Below are 19,904 nucleotides of genomic sequence, written 5' to 3' on the forward strand. Positions count from 1 at the left end.
CGTCCATATAGGACTTACTGACGTGGCTGAGCGCAGTGCTCACGAACCAGGACACGTACGGGGAAGGTTTTGAGCAAATCAATGGCGGCGACGTCAGGAACGAGATGGACCAGCGGCTTAAGAACTTGTCGGAACTCGTGAGCAACTGCCTCACAATTTACTCGGCGATCGGGGGCAATGATTTCTCCGGAGTCCCGATACAGAACAGGCGGAAGAGGTTGTTGGGTAATTCAAGAAAAGAGGGAATGCGTCGTTAAAGGGAAAAGATGCAACTGTGAATCACAATGAATAGGAAGAAGATGATAAAGAAGAAAATTTACAAAGAAAAAGAAGAAATCTATGAAGATAAGTGCATCTTCTATACCTGCACTGCTTTTGTGCCTAACAGAGTGAAAGCACGGCAAGCTTTGTTGAGAGAATATTTCAGTGGAAAGCAAAAGTAAAGCAGAAAAGGTAAAATGGAAAGAAAGAAAAGCAGATGGGGTTTTTACAGCTGGAATACACCAGCTTGTGTTCAAACAACAGAAAAAGAAAAAAATAAGGCATATATACCAAAGCTGCTAATGGTGGGGCAGATCCTGTCAGCAAGGTTGAAAGAAATATTCTCGATGATGACCCAAGAAACTCAGCTGTGATAGCTGATAATTTCCTGCGCACTTCCTCAACCAATACGGAAAGCGTTGTCTGCCATCTACCAAAAGGGAAAAGAGAAAGCAAAAGAGAAAAGGGAAAAGAGAAAGCAAAAGCAAAGAATAAACACCCCACCAGAATGATGTAATTTATTTTTATTATCTTTCGGAGACATCTGTATAAACCCCATCAGAGGGTAATATGTATAAACCCCATCAGATGGTAATTAAAAAAAAAAAAAGCAAAAAAAAAACGGCAAGCCCAAAATAATGGGCTGCAATGTCATGTGGAGGGCGAAGGCCCATATGCCCAAAAGAGCTAGGCCCTCTATTATCACCAACCAGGTGACCAAAAGTACACCTAGTACTCCAAAATTATTCGGCAACCTGCCGCTATTACCACCAACCAGGTGATGAAATGTACAACCCGTACTCTAATATCATTTGGCAACTAGCCATCCATGCCACCAACCAGGTGATGAAAAGTACAACCCGTACTCTCCTTTATGCCACCAACCAGGTGATCAAAAGTACGCTTAGTACTCCAAATTATACATGAGCATTACTCATGTCATTCATACATAAACATTCATAAGTATCACTCATGACAATTATACATAAACATTCATGACCATCATTCATGTCAACATTCATGAGCATCACTCATGTTAACATTCATGAGCATCACTCATGTTAACATTCATGAGCATCACTCATGACAACATCCATGAGCATCACTCATGTCAATCAACATAAACATTCATGAGCATCACTCATGTCAATCAGCTTCAAAAGCTTCATTTACAGAGCTCTAGCTTCAAAAGCTTCATTTACAAAAGCTCCAGCTTCGAAAGCTTCATTTACAGAGCTCTAGCTTCAAAGCTTCACTTGCAAAGCTTCACCTACAAAGCTTCAGTACAGGGTATACATATGCCGCCTCCGAACAACCGACACTTCGGTCCATACATAGATTCAATTTGAAGTCTCCAGCCAACATACTCTATTGACCGAAGGCTTGGGGGACTACATTATGTACCATATATTGGGCCTCAACTGGGCCTCATGAAAAATACTTAGGGGACTGAGGCCATTATTTATGTATTTAGGAGCGAGCCCTTATTCTATAAAAGGGACTCCCTCACCTTTATTAAAGAGCAACGCCGCCAGCTGATCAACCGCCTCGCCGCGAGCATCACTCCTAGCCCATCACTTATGTATTGAGGAGCGAGCCCTTATTCTATAAAAGGGACTCCCTCACCTTCATTAGAGAGCAACGCCGCCAGCTGAGCAACCGCCTCGCTACGAGCATCACTCCTAACCCATCACTTATGTATTGAGGAGCGAACCCTTATTCTATAAAAGGGACTCCCCTCTAGCCCATCATTTATATATTGAGGAGCGAGCCCTTATTCTATAAAAGGGACCTCTCACCTTCAAGCACCACAAGCCGAGCCAATCAAGGCAACATAAGCCACAAGCCAAGCAGCCTCGCAACATGTGCTACTTATAGTTGAGCATCATTTCACTTTGAGCACCACTTCATATCAAGTATCAGTTCAAGACGACATCTAGTTACTTCGGCCTACACATGGACTGAATTTCAAGTCTCCAGCCAAAAGACTCTCTTGACTGAAGACTTGGGGGACTACTGTTTATACCATACTTAGGACCTCCGTATTTAGATCTTGTATAAATACTCGGAGGACTTAAATGTAATTATGTGATAAAGGAAGGGGCAAATATGTAATAAGTGAGGAGTCCTTATTCTATAAAAGGACCCCTTACCCTCATAATTAGAGGAGGCCAATTCCTAAGGCTTCTCACCCCCTCTCAAAGCTCTTACTCTCAGAGTACTCTCTCCCTCAGATAAATACATAATCAGTGTGGACGTAGCCCAAACCTTGGGGTGAACCACGATACATCTTGTGTCATTTACATTTCTTGCAGATTCACGGTCGGATTTACGTTGTTCCAAGACCTCCGGTTTTATGCATCAACACATATTTTAGATGTTCATTCACGGCTAATAGACTTGTAATACTAAGACATGATATGTGTCCTTTATTTTTGCAGTATTCTAGACAAGCATTATAATAATTTAAGGATTGATTGCATCGTGGTTTACTGGGTTGTTGATTTGAGGATTGAGGTAACTGTTGCTTTCTTTTTATTGCAAGTTTTCCGAATATCTGTTTCATTGTTTGGTAGTGATGTTGGGTTGATGTTTATATTGATTCTATGTTGAATTTGCTTTGATCTAGACTAGACAGCAGTTGGAAATATTTTAATATTTTATTTATTGATTGGAATTTAGATATATGCTGAACTGTGGTTGTGATATATTAATGTGCATTGTTATTTTATTTGTTAGGATGGACGGGTCTAGTAGCCAATCTAGTACACCTATGGTCTTGGTATTAGGAAAACGAAAACAAACCCAACCTAGTGGTATCCTTCAACTAGGCACTCCATCACCTCAAGATTATTTGCATAATGATTATTATGAAGATTGTTGGGATGATGATCCGGATATGGAGGAGGATATTACATTACAACAAATAGAAGAAAAGGGGGAAGAGGGGGAAGAGGAAGTAGAAGAAGTAGTGAGACAATGGAAGGGTCCTCCTCGAAAAAAGGGCAATAGGAGAAAGGGTCCAAGTCCGGTGTGGAATGATGCTAAGAGGGTAACAATCACCGATAACAATGGGGAGAAATCTTTCATTGCCGAATGCAAGAATTGCAAACTCTTAGTATCGGCACACCCTATAACTCATGGGACGACGAGAATTCTTAAGCATTTGAGGAAATGCCTGGGTTCTAGTCTCTTTGAGAAAGTGGATCCGAACCAACCTACATTGACACAAGCGAGGATGGGAGGTCCGGTTATCACTCACACTTTCAATAAAAAAAGACTTGATAGGAGATGTGTGAGGTGGATTATAATAGCGGAGATGCCTTTTAGGGTGGTTGATCAAGAAGACTTTCGAGATTTTATTTGTGACTTGAATCCAAAGTACAAACTTCCTAATAAGCATAAGGTGGCGGTGGCGGTTTTGGAGTTGTATGTTGAAGAGAAGGCAAAAATAAAAAGTGTGATTGAGGGGTTGAGAGTGAGTATTACAACTGACACTTGGACCTCGATTAAAATGATAAACTACATGGTCATCATGGCCCATTTTTTGGACACTAATTGGGGGTTGCATAAGAGGATCTTAAACTTTGTCCAAGTTAATTCTCACAAGGGTGATGATATTGGAAGATGTCTAGAGGTTTGCTTGAATGATTGGGGCATAGACAAGGTGTTTAGTATTACCGTTGACAATGCTAGTGTAAATGACACCGCTATTGCATACATGAAAAGAAGACTCAAGTCAAATGGTACTCTTTTATTTGACGGGGCTCACTTGCACATGAGGTGCGCTTGTCACATCCTCAATTTGATAGTTAAGGATGGAATGACGGAGCTTAGTTGTGAGATTGATGCCATAAGAAATTGTGTGAAGTTTATACACTCATCCCCGACAAGGTTTGAGTATTTTAGGGAATATTGTGTCTTGTTTAGATTTGATAGGATGTCAAGTATCCCTTTTGATGTTGTCACAAGGTGGAATGCCACGTATGAAATGCTTAATAGTGCTTTCAAGTTTAAAGAAGTGTTCTCTAAGATGGCCTTTGAGTGTGACTCTTTTATTGCTTACTTTAAAGATGAGGTCTCAAAAGAGGTTAATGGGGTGACAAGAAAGGCCAAGCGGGTTGGTCATCCGGAGGTGGATGATTGGGAAAGGTCGATGAGTTTTGCTCACTTTCTTAAAAAGTTTTATGATGCCACCTTGACATTAAGTGTAACCCTTACTCCAACATCACACTTAATACTTAGCACGGTGATTGCCTTGCAAGTGGAGATACAAGAACAAATTTCTAATGCCAGTTTGCAAAGTGTGGCTACCTCAATGAAGCTCAAGTTTGACAAATATTGGGGTCACATTGAAAAGGTGAATCATATTCTCTTTGTAGCCCAAGTACTCGACCCGAGGTATAAATTTGATATGTTGGAGACAAATCTAGAAGAGCTCGGCTATGGATGGGACAAAATAAGGGAGGAGAAAGTAAGGGTTAAAGGCTATGTAACCGAGTTGTATAATGCATATAAAGAGGGAGTGGTCCTTAGTAGTAGTAGTACTAGTAGTACTAGTAGTAGTGCTACCTCAAATGTGGAGCAAAGATCAAGTGTTGTACTAGATGATGGGGGGGTGTGATCGTAGATATTGATGTAGCTTTAAGGATGGCAAAGAAGATCCAATGAAATAGAGCGGAGGCACAACAAAATGAGATAGCCAATGAAGTGGATATGTACTTCAATGATCCATATCAAAGCCTAACATATGAGGGTTTCAATCTTTTGGATTGGTGGAAGGAAATTGTGCTCAATATCCAACTCATAGTAAAGTTGCTAAGCATGTATTGGCCCTTTCTAGTAGCACCATTGCTAGTGAGAATGTTTTTTGTCTTGGTGGGAGAGTTGTTGATCCTTTTAGAACTTCCTTAACACCTAAAACGGTTGAGGCTTTAGTGTGTACTAGTGATTGCCTTAGAGCAAAGGAATTTTGTTTCTACAAGGAGCCTACACTTGACAAATTCCATTTCTACCAAGAGCTTGGACGCTTAGAAAGAAGTAAGTAAACAATTTAATTTCCTCTTTTATTTTCTTAGTATTTATTATCTATTAGACTATAATTCAATGTAAATGATTTGTGGTTTATTGTTTTAGGCACGGCTAATTTGGGAGGTTAGAAGAATACAACACACGAAAATGAAATGCCACCTCCACCTCCACCTCCACCTCCACCTCCTCAACCACCTCAAGTTCAAGTTCAACAACGTCAAAATCAATCACTACCTCCACGACCATCCATTGTAAGGGGAAGGGCTCAACCATCAACATTAAAGGGAAGAGCACAAGTACCAACAAGAAGGGAGCAACCACAAGCATCAACAAGATCTAGGGGCCGAAGGGGCCGAAGAGGCCAACAATCTTCATAAACTTTAAGATTTGCTTTTTGGCTTTTGGTTTGTAACTTAATTATTGAAACTTTGGCTTGTATTTCTTTTGGGTTTGTTACTTTATTTATTTTAAAACCTTGGCTTGTAACTAATTTTTTTACTTTTGTATTTGTTACTTAATTTATTTATATTGCATGCATTTGTAGTAGAAATTGAATAGGTAGATTTATGCTATTGTCATTGTGCACAGATTTGTGCTATTGTCATTGTGCACAGATTTGTGCACACTGCATAGATTGGGCAGATTGGCACACTGCACACTGCACACTGCACATATTGGCACACTGCACATTGCACATATTTGTGTTATGGTTTTATTCGTTGAGAACTCCATGTCATTTCATGTTTTAGTTAGTTAGCAAAATTTCTCCTTAAAAAACAAAAACAAAGAAAAGATTTGTGTCAGTACTGTTATATGTTCAACAGATTGGCAGCCCAAAAGCATACTATATCAAATTTTAGTCCAAAAGCCCAAAATCCCAAAACTATTTTGGGATTCCCGATTTGTTTTGAAATCCTGAAACTATTTCGGGATTCCCGAAAATTTGGTTTGGGATCAGGATTGAAATTGGGATTCCAGAAAATTTCGGTTTGGGAATTGGGACAAGGGTTTCGGTATGGGATCTCATACCGAACCACCCCTAACAACCGAAGTTTCACAAACATAATTGATAGGTGCATTTTTTACCATATTTCCATGTTAATTATCCCTAAGTTTTGTTAAGGAATTGGTCTTAAAAGAACCTTATTACTTTCCTTTTCTCAATTTCAGCCAATCTGCGCACTTAGGACGCTTTTTGTGATAATTCGACTTTCCGGAGGAGTTTTGATGCAAGGACAATTGGAGAAGGAAGCTAAGAGGTTGTAGATTGTTGTATCCGAATTTCATAATTTTCCATGGAGCCATTTATTCCAGTTTTACAAATCAATTCTACAGATCAATCCCGCAAAAGTTATTTTCCCATCAGAATTGCGCAGCTGTGGGAGAATGAAGATTTGGAGGCTTTCCCGATTTTTCCTAGTGGAGTGCAATATATGCCTGGAAAGATAAGAGATAAAGCTACGTTTTCGATATTTTTACATAATTTTCCAGAAGATAAATCGACCCCAAAACTGGTGTTCATGACAGATGTCGTGTTTCCCAAGCCAAGAAGGATTCTTTCCTAGTTTGTCTCATTAATTGTTTAGGAGTTTGTTTTATTTTAGGAGAGTTTCTCCCAGACTTTTTAGGGTTTTCTAGTATAAATAAGGTGCCCTAAGCTCTCTCTATCCATCCACCCCTGCACCTTGGCATAACCCATATCACCCACACCATACTACCATTCACCATCTCCGCAATTAGTGAGGAAGAGCTTAGGGACGTGCTTTCCCATGGACTCCGGGTTCTGTCTTTCTTTTATTTTTATTTCTATGTGTAACTAAGTTATTTTCTAAGGTTTATGATGAAGCTATGACATGAATATTTGCGAAGTACTTTGTTAATTATTATCCGAGTATATGCCATGTTAAATTCTTAATCTTTGTGGATATTTTATTCTAGATTCGAGTTTCTAATGACTCATCACCTTTAGGAATTTTGCATCTAGATAGTTAGATAAATCTATGAGGATGACCAATCAATTAGGTTTATTTGAACTAAGATTAAGAAGAGTAGACAAACTTGTGAGGATCACCAATATCAAGCTAATCCTACTTGGTTGACATGATTCTTTTACACTAAATGGGTTTTTATGTGTTTAATTGTACGCCTAACCAATAGGATATAATTATCATGTAGAGATACAAGAGTTGATGTTTGACCATGGATTAATTCATACCTTAGAAAGAACAACCTTTAACATTGGCATAGTAATTGGATAGAAATTTGCTCTAGGAAAAGTAAATGGGATTGTTGTTGGTGGATTCATAACCTTAGACTTCCATTGTTTCACAATTTCTTCTTGTGTTGCTTGTGATTTTAGTTAATTGTCTTTTATTTATTTTTTGTTAATTTTAGTTTTAATCAATTACTCAATTATTCAATTCATTCTATCCTTTATTTATTTAATTAAGTTTAGCGTGATTAATCGGTTAAATTGGTGTTAAAGAAATCCCTGTGGGATCGACCTTGTATTTGCATACATTACTACAATTGATTCGTGCACTTGCGGGTTTAATTTGGTTTAAATTAATCTATTAGTTAGGTTAGTTTAAATACACATCAATAATCAGTAAAAACTGAAAATTAGTGAAAGTGTTCACTAACCAAAACCAATTTTCCATACTCCCAAATCATTTTGTGCACACGAAGAAAGTAGTATTTGGTCATGAAGGTCGGATAACATGCAGAGCTAGTAGAAAGAGGTTAAAACCTAGAGAACACCCATTATTTCATCACATTTTCCTAATTTGTGTCTATTACAGTGGGAAAACAAAGCTACACATGCATGATTAATAGTACAAATGAAGGCAAATACAGGTACTCGCTTACTTGATTGGCTCAAAACCTTACCGCCAGCCTTTACTACACAGCTCTAATAGCCAGACTCAAAAGTAGGCGAAAATTCATGCTTATACTCATAAGAATTAGCGTTGACCGTTTCTTCTCACCATTGTTTACCTTGATTAATAGAATTGAGTACTACATTGGTACCTTATTGCTACTCTTTTGGGGTGCTTTTTTGAAGAACCCCACAAGTAGAAGCAACTGATGCTCTAGTCATCTTCTTCTTATTTGAAAATTGGATAGCTCTCTCATTCGGCTTACAGCCTACCACTTGCTAGCTGAAGTAATAACGTGTTGATCTGGTCGTAGAGCATAAGTTCAATAACCGTGTTTAGAAAAGAGAGAGGGAATCTCGATCATCATGGGTTTTTGGTCTTCGTACGGTCCAACTTAAACAAGGGATGATCGTTGCCCAAACAGTTAAAACATATTGGAGTAAAGTTGACAAAGTCTTGGTTTTTGGAAGATCTATCTCATGTGTGGTACTGCATGATTCCACTTTGCACCTTGACTCTACTTCCATAATGGGCCTTATTTTTTGGTTTTTATTGGGCCTCATCATGTGCCCAAATCTTACAGATTGGACTATAATAAGTAAAATTGATTGCATCATCTGGCCAGCAAAGGGAGAACTATTGCAGATCCAAAAAAAAAAAATTATTGAATATTGCAGATCCAATTATTCTCACTTCAGAATGCACAAGCCTTCTTGATAGGAGCTGTAAGTTTTTGTCACCTGCTCCCGTGGTGTTAGCCAAGGAGAACTGTTGAAAGTGGATGGCTTAAAAGGTTCAATGCTTTCGCATGCGGGAGGCTCCAGCTCATTATTTCAGTGCATCCAGAGGCTCTTGGTTTATTATTTTCAAATTTATACTTTGCCTTCCAATTTATAAGCAGTGGTTCAAGGTTGTATTAGAAATTTCGTTGTCTGGCTATCCTTTTAAAAAGAGGTGCGTCTCTAATTGCTTGTAATTCTTATTGCAAGCCAGTAAGAGGAAGGTGGTTTGGGATGTAGCTCTTCTTCCTCTCTGCCTTCGGTTGGTTACGTCATATGTTCATAAGCCTTTTATATTGCAAAAATCCTATAAGAAATCTTCAGTTTGGAAGAGTGTGGTTCTCTTTCTACCATTCTCTTCAATGGATTATCGTTGATGGGAGTAGATGCCTTTTTATGGCATGATAGCAAGCTTGTCAATGATCTCTAGTATTAGGGAGGTTGTCATAATTCCTTTGCACTCAAATTCTCTTGACTTTATTCATGCTTGGTCTCTTCCCAATGGCGTTACTTCCTCTTTCTTCATCTTTTGAAAAACATTGAGGAAATTTCATTGCCGAATATGGATATGGATGATCCTTTATTTTGGACACATCCGGTTTTGTTTTAGCTAAAGATTCTTTTTACTATTTCCCGTCTAATGCCATGTAGAAGGTTCTTGTCATGGGCCGTTGTTGACTGATGATTTGTTATAGCGCTGGGGGTGTGGCTTTAGCTTCATATTGCGCTTTTGTTAGTGTTAGAGAGTCTTGTGGTCATGTTATTCTACATTGCCCTCAAACTGCAGCTTTACAAAAGTGGATATTCATTTGCTCCAACATTGTGAGTCTAATCAGGGAGTATTGTCTGGCTTCTGGACAGCAGGTTAATATGCAAAAGTCCAGTGTGTTCTTTGGTGCTAATCTTCTTGGTGCTCTTAGAGGGGAGGTTGCAGGTATTTTAGGGATGCCTGCGGTGGAGGCTCCGGTAAGCTACCTAGGGGTGCCCGCCATCTGGGGAAGATCTAAGAGGGGGGGATTGGCGTATGTGAAAGACAGGGTTCTGGAAAAAGTCCAAGGATGGAAGCAATCAACTCTTTCACCTGCTGGAAAAGAAATTTTGATTAAAGCGGTGGTTCAGGCCATTCCGGCCTACCCAATGAATATTGATGAGTAGATTTTATATTATATATTTTACCCTAATCTTAGTATATTTTGGTTAATATATTGGAAGAATTTTGATACTTTGAATTGTATTTTCAATATAGGATTTTCGACTTCCTCTGGAGCAAAACAGGATCAAATGGACGAATTTTGGAGTAATTCCAGTTGGAGGACGTTCGTGAGTCACTTAGCTTGATCGTATCAAAATTTGGGATTTTTCCACCAAGCAGTTATTTTCTGGCGATGAAATAAAGAAGCAGCGCGCAGTGCTGGAAAATGACGTTTTTGGGCTTAAATGACGTTTTTGGAGCCCAAGATGACCTCGGATGGGTTCGTGGCCTTCTGGAAAAGTGTTCAGAATATTCCAAACATTAAATCCAGCTATATTGGGCCAGTTTTGGAGCAGCTTATGGGCCAAAACGTGGCTGTTCAGATTTTAGACGAATTTTACTATTTTTATTTAGGGTTTTTATTAATTTTAGTTTGCTAGGGTTTGTGTGGGGGGCTTAGCAAATATATTGCTGGGCCGTCTACAGTTTTAGGCTACACTTTATTTTATGCAATATTGGAGACAGAGAGAAGTGCTAGGGTTTTGAAGATTTTCTACTGGAAGGTGTTTTCAATCCTTTTCTTAATAGATATTTCTATGATTTCAATTATGAATATGCAGAACTAATTTCTATTGCTAGGGCGAAGCCTTGAGCCTTAGCATGAATATGTGATTTTTATTTAATTGCTTATGATTGATTGCATGCGTACTTTGAATTGTTAATCACCGGGATAAAAACTATCTAATTGTCTTAATGCCCGATCACCATTAGGATCTTTAGAAAAGTAATTTGATGCAATTTTGGTCGGAAGGTTCCCTGAAATTGACGCTGGCTTCTTGTGATTAATAATTGTAATTTCTCTTAGGATGAATATCACGTCTTAAGGATTGCATGGTTTTTCAAAGGATTTTCATAAAGCATAATGAGTCTTTCATGTTTAGATTTGATCCGAACGTCCGGACAGGTTGCATGTTAGATATACGTTCTATGTTGGAGGTTCCAAGTAGAATATGAATTAGGAAAATCTAACCTTCAAAGTGGCATGTGTAGATCATAAGTAATTGGTAAAATTTCATAGGATTGCTAGGTGATGGTGGAACCCTAGTGCTTTCTTAATTTGATTTCTCTCAAAACTGTTTTCTTTTCTCTCTAGTTTTAATATTGCAGATTGTCATATCATTAATAGTTAAATTCGTTTTTTAATTTAAGTAGGTTATAAAATCAATCATCTAAATTTCTACTTTACAATCATTAATTGGAATCTGATTTGTTTCGAATTATTTAATAATCCCTGTGGAGAATGACCTTGCGAGATCCGTTTATACTACAATAACCTTGTAATTCTTGCAAGTAAAATAGGAGATTTTTATCGCATTCACATGAGTAGTAAAAATCCCTATCAAATATTTTTAAATTTCCCGCCAATGTATGCAATGATCTTGATTCTATCATTTCAAAATTCTGGTGGGGCCATAAAGGAAACGAAAGGCGTATTCATTGGGTAGCTAGAAATACTATGGGATTACCGAAGGCTGAGGGGGGTTTGGGATTTCGATGCTTCAGGGATTTTAACGACGCCCTCCTTGCTAAACAATGTTGGAGGTTGATACATGATCCACACTCTCTTTGGGCTCGGGTTTTGAAAGCCCGCTATCTCCCTTACTGTTCTTTCCTTGATGCTAAGCGTGGTGGACGTGCTTCTTGGGCGTGGTCAAGCCTTCTTTCAGGGCGTGATCTTCTAATGAAAGATTCCCATTGGCAGATTTTCAATGGGAAAGAGGTGCGTGTTTGGATTGACAGGTGGCTCCCCACTCTCCCGGATGGACACCCTCTTCCTCGGGGTGATGTTCAGGTTAGTAGGAATACTCGGGTGACGAAGTTATTGTGTCCTGCAACTGGTGGATGGGATATTGACTTTCTAAAACCTTTCATCTCAGATGCTGAGTATGTCGCCATTGTGGATACTCAGACTGGGGATCCTTGTTTGAGAGACAGGTTGGTTTGGCCTTATGATCGTCGTGGGATTTATACTGTTAAATCGGGATATCATTGTGTGCATGCAAAGCTAGCTCAAAGGGTCAATATGGGTCCTTCATCCTTCTTGACTGTTCCTGGAAAGTTATGGAAAGCTATTTGAAAGCTTCATACCCCACCAAAGCTTCGAAGCTTCTTGTGGAAGACGGCTCATAATGCTTTGGCTACGTCGGCGGGCCTTTTTAGGAGACTGGTGGCGTCATCTCCTCTGTGTCCAATATGTAAAATTCACGAGGAGACCATTGAGCATCTCTTTCTGCTCTGCCCGTGGGTGGAATTGATATGGTTCGGTGGTATGTTGAATCTTAGAATTAATCGCAACTCTATTACTACTTGGGTGAGCTGGCTCTTCACCGTCACTAATTCCACTTTGAATTCGAAGGTTGAGGTGGATAGAGTGTTATCCTATGTTGCTTTCACGTGTTGGCACATTTGGAAGAGTAGATGCAATTTCCTTTTCCAAAACCTTCCTATTAACCCCAGGAATGTGATTGCTGCCATTGACACCTCTGCCCGTGCATTCCGTGAAGCCTCCAGGGCCACGGTGCTTATCTCTTCACAGTCCAACCTTGCTGCTCAAGTGCTAGCCCGATAGAGTCTTCCACCTCCTCCTTTTGTCAAGCTCAATGTCGATGCTAGTTGGGAGCATGATACAAAATCGGGTTTCTCGGGGGTTGTGGCTAGGGATTCTTCTGGAACCTTTATTGCTGCTAGGAGGAGTTGCATTACTGCTCAATCTGCGGCAGTGGTAGAGGCGATTGCGATCCGTCATGGCTGTGAGATGGGTACGGCTATGGGGTTCAATTTTGTTGTGATTGAATCTGATTCCCTGGATTCTATTTCTTGCCTTAAGGGTAAGACTTCAAATGGCAGTTGGGAGGCTTTTCCAGTGTTGACGAAGTGTAAACTGCTTGGAGATTCCTTTCAAGACTGTCGCTGGTTTTGGACTCCAAGATCAGCCAATATGGCAGCAGATTGTTTTGCGTCGCGAAGAAATAGGGAGATGTGTGATTTTACTTGGGTCGATAGGCCTCCATCTTCTTTGGTTCATGTATTATGTAATGATGGACTTCCTTGTCCTCCCTGAGTTGCTTTGGTAATGGGAGGGGTGACACTTGTTGTTTGTTTGTTGCGTCAAAGTCCTTCATCCCCTTGCATTACCCGGGTTCCTCTATTGTTTGCCTCTGGGTAGGCTTCTGTTGTTCCTTTGGCATCTTTGCCCTGGTTTTAATCGGATTCAGTTTCTCCAAAAAAAAAAAAAAAGTGGATATTCATTCGATTTGACGAATGTTATGCTCGTTAGTAGTGTGATTCTCACATTGGCTAAAGAAGAGGCCTTGCAAGTGCTTATAAGAAGTTCGATTACTCTCCATATTGTCAATTGATTTTATGGTTGAACCTCAACAGTTTTTATTCTTTTTCTAAGTAATTTCTTTTTTTGGCAAACTATGGCGCTTGGTTGGTTGTTGTAATCTAATTTGGTGGGTTTGCAATGAAAGAAATCAAACCAAGTTTAGCAAATGTTTTAGTGTTATTTCAGTCCAACGTGATTTGTAAAGCACTGGAGGGAATCTTATACTTATGTTACTTTTTCTACGTTCATTGAGTGTATGTTGATTCACATTTTGCCTGTGCTAAGATTTTGGGTTTAAAATGGACGCTTTGTCATACATCATCTTACTGTTTAATTAATTTCATTTTTTTTTATGAATAACTAAATAAATAGCTGAAATTCTTCGAAGGTGCTTGAGGCCTGTTGATCCGTAGCAACAGACTACAGTTGGTGAAGCTCTATGCATAGCATGCTCATATCAAGGGCTAATTGGCTAATCCCTATGAGTTCGGTACTCAATGTCGTGTCCAGCTGCCCTGTGACCTTGCCTTAAAATCAATATAATTAAGACAATAAAGACACATCTCATTACTTCGAAGATACAACAATATATAGTGCCAAACCCTTACACCAACTTCAATGGTGGGGTTAAAACTCAAATTAACTCGCCTAAAGTTTCTTCAATCATTGGACTAAAAAAAGTTTTGGGTTAAAACTTATTTATGGCCCAAATTTAGCCCAGAAAATGAGTCGAAGTTAGTGGTTGTGACTCAATTGCTGACGTTGTCGGCCACTTGTGGAAACACCAATGACCCTTTTTTTTTTTTTTTTTTTTTTCAACTGCCCATGTGGTCGGACAGTTGGTTCAATCAACAGTCCACATTCAATTTTTTTAAATCAAATTTATAAATATATTAAATCCAACGGTTGAGATCTAATATGAGCAAATCTAACGGTAAAAAAAATCTCTAACAACCCAAAATTAAATCCAATGGCTAAACAATTAAAAAAATTATTTAAATCAAAATTCATCAAAAAACTCTATGAATACCTATGTATTTGTTCAAACATCCATACAAAATTCATTTTCGTCAAACAATTCTTCCTTTTTTTCTTTTTACCCACCTATGTATTTGTGTTTAAGAATCAAGTAGGTTGTGTGGTTTTTCATGTAGTGCATATGTGTAAGAATGAGGTAGGTTGATTGATTTTTCATTATTTATCGGATTTGAATATTTTAGGTTAAAATGTTCAAAATAAATTAGAATAATCTACATAAATGTTATTTTTTAAAGGTACAAAAAAAAAATCAGGCTAAAATCATTCTTTACTAATTTCGAGCTAAATTTTAAACCAAAACCATTGTAGGAGAAAAACCGTTTATAAGTTAGAACATAAATTTTTTGGACTAAAAAATTAAATTTTAATCCCAACCATTGAAGTTAGTCTCGTAGCAGCATTTGTTTTTTAATCTGAAGCCTCATAGAACTAGGCTTCAAATAACAAAAGAGAGAACATTGTAAAGAAATTCGGATTGGGTATCCAACTTGATGAAGGGTTTAGGGTATACATACCCAGAATTGTCGGTGGAGCAAGAGTTTTTAAAAGAAATATTTCTATTGACAATTGGTTTAAGGTTGGATGCTCACAGAGTCTCAGAGTAGGTTATCTACATGTAGCCTATCGGATTATGGAGCTTTCAGATCACCCAATATATGTCTACTCTCACTGAGAAGACATGTTGAGAGTATAAATTTCACATTAAAAAACTAAAGAACCTTGCAAGTACTGATAATTAATGAGCTGAATCACACCTCTTATTTTCAGTTGCTTTTAGAGTGAACCTAAAATTTTCTTGATAAGTACTCGTTAACAGATCAACATGGGTCTTTGAACAGAATTGCTTCTTGCGATATATATTTTCATTAAAAACCGTCAATATTCATATGGGTTTTTTACCATTACCATATAGATTCCATATCCTTCAATCGACGACTAGCTAGTAATATAACCATGCATGCAACCCAAGTTTTTAGAGACTAATAACAAGAAAGCTTAGGATATAAATAAGATTCCCTAGTACTAGTTAAAGTTGAGAGGGACGAAATAGGATAAACCCTAATCCTTTTAGTACGGGGAGACACCCACATTGGCAGGAGTACTGAAAAATCCATCTTTCACGAGCATGTCATCTCCTTCCTGCAAATACCCAAGACATAAACTCATAAATTTCCGATTGAAACACCCTTCGAAACTTGTTCTTTCATGTGCATTAATTTTCGTTAAAAGTGAATGAAAGAGGCGTAATAACACTATTTCAGTCACTAGGGTTTCCATCTAAGAAACTCAGATCGATTAGGGTTGAGGTATACCTGCTGGCGCATGTTAGTTTTCTTCACGGGTTGATCAGGCATAAGGCCGAAGTGGATGTGAGGGAAGTGGGCCCACTGAGAGAACAAAACAAATGTACCAACAAAATTAACGAGTAACAAAAAAGAAAATAAGAACATTCAAAACCTCTAAAAGTCAAAAGAACAAAACAACCACGCTGCCTTCGTTTAAAATGTGAGGATGTAAAGCTTAAAGAGTTCTACATCATTGAGTGATCAAATTATGTAAGAGCTTATAAAATGTTAGATTACTTCTCGTATTGTTAATTAATTTTATGGTGAAACCTTAACTTTCTTAAAAAAAAAAAAAACCTAAATAACTTAGCTGGCTAGTTATCTGCATACATAGTGGCTATTAAAAGTGAAACCCTAGCTGGTTAAAGTTGAAACGGAAGCCTTATTCAACGCTTACATTCTTTGCAGCAGCACTAAAGGCCTCTCTGTGGCTTATATCAGGATTTCCAGCTTTAATACGTTGTATCTCTTCCCTGCAAATATAAACAATTTCATGGTTATGCTTCCAAAGACTAGGTCTATATATATGTGTATATATTGAGTTATTACATCATAAACATTTATATATATAGAAAGCGATTAAGTATAACTGTGTTTTAGTTTATGTATAATTTCACTCACTTGATAAAGCGGTTGTAGGCAGATGGCACTCTCTGTCTCTTCTCCGGAGCTGGATATCCAACGTAGACATTTCGCAGAGAGACAAAAGTAGACAGATAAACATTATAATCAATTCGCTGGCCCTTTTTATTTCTTTGTTTTTCCTTTAATAGATAAATATGTGATAATGCGTATTAAATTTGTATTCCTCTCATATCACCACATCCATTCTTTACATTAGAAATAAGAACAAGCTAAAAGCAAAATGATTGCACAAATATATGTGTGTGTGTGTAATTCATCTAGGGTTTTCTACATAGATCCTGATCAGATTTTAAATACTCAAAAACTGTTTGAAGAATACTAGAAAAGAAGAACTGTATAGTTGTGGATCTAAAGTGAGCTTTAGTACCGGCCACTAGACTGAGAACTAAATCTGAAACAACATGAAAGGAGAAAGCTGCACATGAAATAAATGTGTGCTAAAGATTCTTGCCTCTGTCTCGATCTGATACACACAAAACTAAAGCTAGAGACATTGGGAACTGTTAAAAAGTAAGCCCAAACATTCAAAAGTTAACTTGGTTTCACATTTGGAACTTTTTTCTTGATTGGAAAAGAGAGTGCTGTTTACCAGAAAGGCCTAATTTAAAGTGATAGGGATTCAGAAAGAAAAGAAAAAAAAATTCACTACGCTAAAAGAGAAATAAATTAAGACAAACATGAAAAGGTTTGGTACACCCTGAAAGCCATTACATGAGTTTGGTGTGCTTATGGTACAGAAGAAGAAAAATATCACTCACGTCTGTTGACAACTGCAGGAGGCTTAGGTATCTCCTGAAGATGCTCAAAGCCTTCTCCTCGGATTGGCATGATCGATTCATTTGTGTAACAAGGCTGGTGATTCATCATTGTGTTGGATGGGGTGTTTCGGATTTCCTCCTGCTATATATATACACACACACATGATCCCATCAGAACAACAATATACATATAATATAAATAAAGGGAAATGATATATATTCACACTCGTAGTTTGTCATTATGTAGTCTTTCAGTGAGTGTGCTGATTTGGAAGATAAAAAATGAAAATATTTGAGAGTTTAATTGAATAGAAAAGGCCTAACAAATTCTTACAAAATGCGAGTATGAATTATACACTATTATGCCAATTAGAACGAATCATATTTATATACATATAATGAGCCAAAAAAGAAAACCTACAAGGAGATTGTGAGGAGTGGAGAAGAAAGGATGTGGAAGGTGAAGTTGGTTATTATTATTAGCCGGAGGAAGAAGAAGGGCACACATGTTGACGGAGATAAGGTTGCTGCAGTGGCCACATCGAACAGTCACAGTCTTGAACAAACTGCTGCAAGGAACGCTCACCTACATACAAAAACAATAATATACAATTAAAACCCAGGAAATTTATTGTTAAAGTAAGGTAAGAATAAGATGAGTAAGTACAGCAAGGACGGTGTCACAGAAGTTGCAATGGACATAACAGAGCTGATCGGTGGGGGAGAGAAGGTGGTGGTGGTGTTGTTGGTCCTGTGAGTTAAAGACAGTGGATGATGCTGCAGCTGAAGACATTCTTTCTTTCTTTCTAATTTGATGATGATGATCTGATGATGGTGATAATATTGATTTGGTGATTTGATTGATGGGATTTTGACTGATCGATCTATCAGTGGGATATTGATGATGGGTAATAGACAAATTTTGGATCTGATCTCGCTGCTTGAGAATTGTTGATGATGAGTTAATATTAAGGAACGAGAAGAAAGAGAAAAGAAAAGAGAGAGAGATGGCACTAATTATATAGTTGGGTTGGGGACCGGGTATGATGTAACATAGTATTTTTTTTTCTTTTGAACAAATAATATTATTTATACTAAAGGATGAGAGAGTGAGTTAAACCTCACAACAGGCTGTCAATAATGTGGTTTAAATTCGTCTTTGGCGAGAATCGAATATCATACCTCTAACTTACAAATGAAGAAGAATACTACTAGATTATAATACTAAGTAGAAAAAAATGTTTTTATTTTATAATTCTTTCTTATTGCTCTCCCCTTTGTGTGTAAGAAGTCATTTCTACTAAATTTAATTATGACATGTTGGCACAAAATTTTCATTTGTGATTCACATGAGATATTTTGATATGTGTCAAACTGTCATTAATTGTCAAGAACAAATGAGTCTTTATATGCAAAGCGTCAAACAGATACCTTTTAAACATAAGGAAATTGTTGTAAGAGTTTATATTATTATTGTGGGTAATACTAGAGAAACTAAATTTATAGATTAAATTTGTAAATTAAATTATGTGTCACTAATAAAAAAGAAGCACATTAATCACACTTAACTAATAATCCAATCTCAACTTACATATCATTTAGTTTACAAAATTTAGTCTATATATTTAGTCTTCCTAATATTACCTTATTGTTAGAATTATGCTAGAAAGACTAAATTCGTAGATAAAATTTGCAAACCAAATAATGTATCATGAATAGAAAATAAGCACGTTCATGATTCATCAATGCTTTTCTTTTCATAAGCAAGTTGGCCGCTGTAACAAATTTGTTTTTCTTTTCATGGTCATATTTGTAAAAAATAGATGAGAAAATTGTATGGTTATCATTCCCAAAGGATGTGTATGTGTGTGTATGTGTATGTGTGAGAGAGAGATGGTGCAGAAGCGGCAGAGGTGGGGGAGAGTAAGAGAGAAAGGGACGTGTGCATGGGAGTGATGGCTCATTCATCAGTTGTTTTCACACTTAAATATTCAAGAGAGAGAGGTTGTGATCAATTTACAGCCTTTTGTTTCTCTTCTACTCCTCGATTCTCTACAATTCCATATTAATTTCCGTTCTATCTACCAAATCAAATCTTATATTTTTCCATTGACTGTACATGTTGTATTAAAGTGTTAGCTCCTTAGTTACCAGCCACCTATCCTCTGCACCGTTTTTCATTGGCTTTGTTTTATTTGGTCCACCGGGTACGTGTTCTATATTAGAAACCGTATTCCTTGGTCTATATATAATTATATCAATTTCAGACTTAGAAAACATGTGTAGTATGATAGTGTCCGTGTACCAAATCCGTAGTCATGCACCACTTAACAGTTCTTAAACCCAATTGTAGATGAGATTAAGGGGTGGTTGGGGAGTGAGGTGCTTAAAAAAAAAGCATCCATGAAAAAAAACTGTGAGGGTTTTAGGTGTTTGGTAAACTGAAAAAAAACAAAGGCTTATTTTGGAAGCTGCTGTGAGAATAAGCTGAAATCAAAGAAAAAAGCTAAAGTTGCTAATTGCAGCTTTGGAAAACTGGTTTTTTTTCAAAGCACACTGAGCTACAGTGCTCATTTAATGAAAAGAC

General features: G+C 37.6%; 1 protein-coding gene across 2 annotated transcripts; it reads right to left on the bottom strand.

The window, feature by feature from the left end:
• Positions 1 to 15,398: 15,398 nt before the first annotated feature.
• LOC103428063 (axial regulator YABBY 1-like) lies at positions 15,399 to 18,366 on the bottom strand. 2 transcript variants are annotated; one of them, XM_070824266.1, is made up of 7 exons: positions 17,985 to 18,366; positions 17,739 to 17,903; positions 17,318 to 17,456; positions 16,536 to 16,584; positions 16,312 to 16,387; positions 15,882 to 15,956; positions 15,399 to 15,708 (listed from the first exon to the last, which is right to left on the bottom strand). In XM_070824266.1, exons 1-7 carry the CDS (start codon positions 18,108 to 18,110, stop codon positions 15,637 to 15,639), a joined length of 702 nt encoding a protein of 233 aa, XP_070680367.1. In that variant the 5' UTR covers positions 18,111 to 18,366; the 3' UTR covers positions 15,399 to 15,636. The 2 variants fall into 2 exon arrangements, with proteins under 2 accessions (XP_070680367.1, NP_001315817.1); NM_001328888.1 differs by having other exon boundaries at positions 15,456 to 15,708; positions 17,318 to 17,459; positions 17,985 to 18,261.
• Between the last annotated feature and the right edge of the window lie 1,538 nt (positions 18,367 to 19,904).

Source organism: Malus domestica, chromosome 07 (genome assembly GCF_042453785.1).
Source record: "Malus domestica chromosome 07, GDT2T_hap1".
NCBI classification, from domain to species: Eukaryota; Viridiplantae; Streptophyta; class Magnoliopsida; order Rosales; family Rosaceae; genus Malus; species Malus domestica.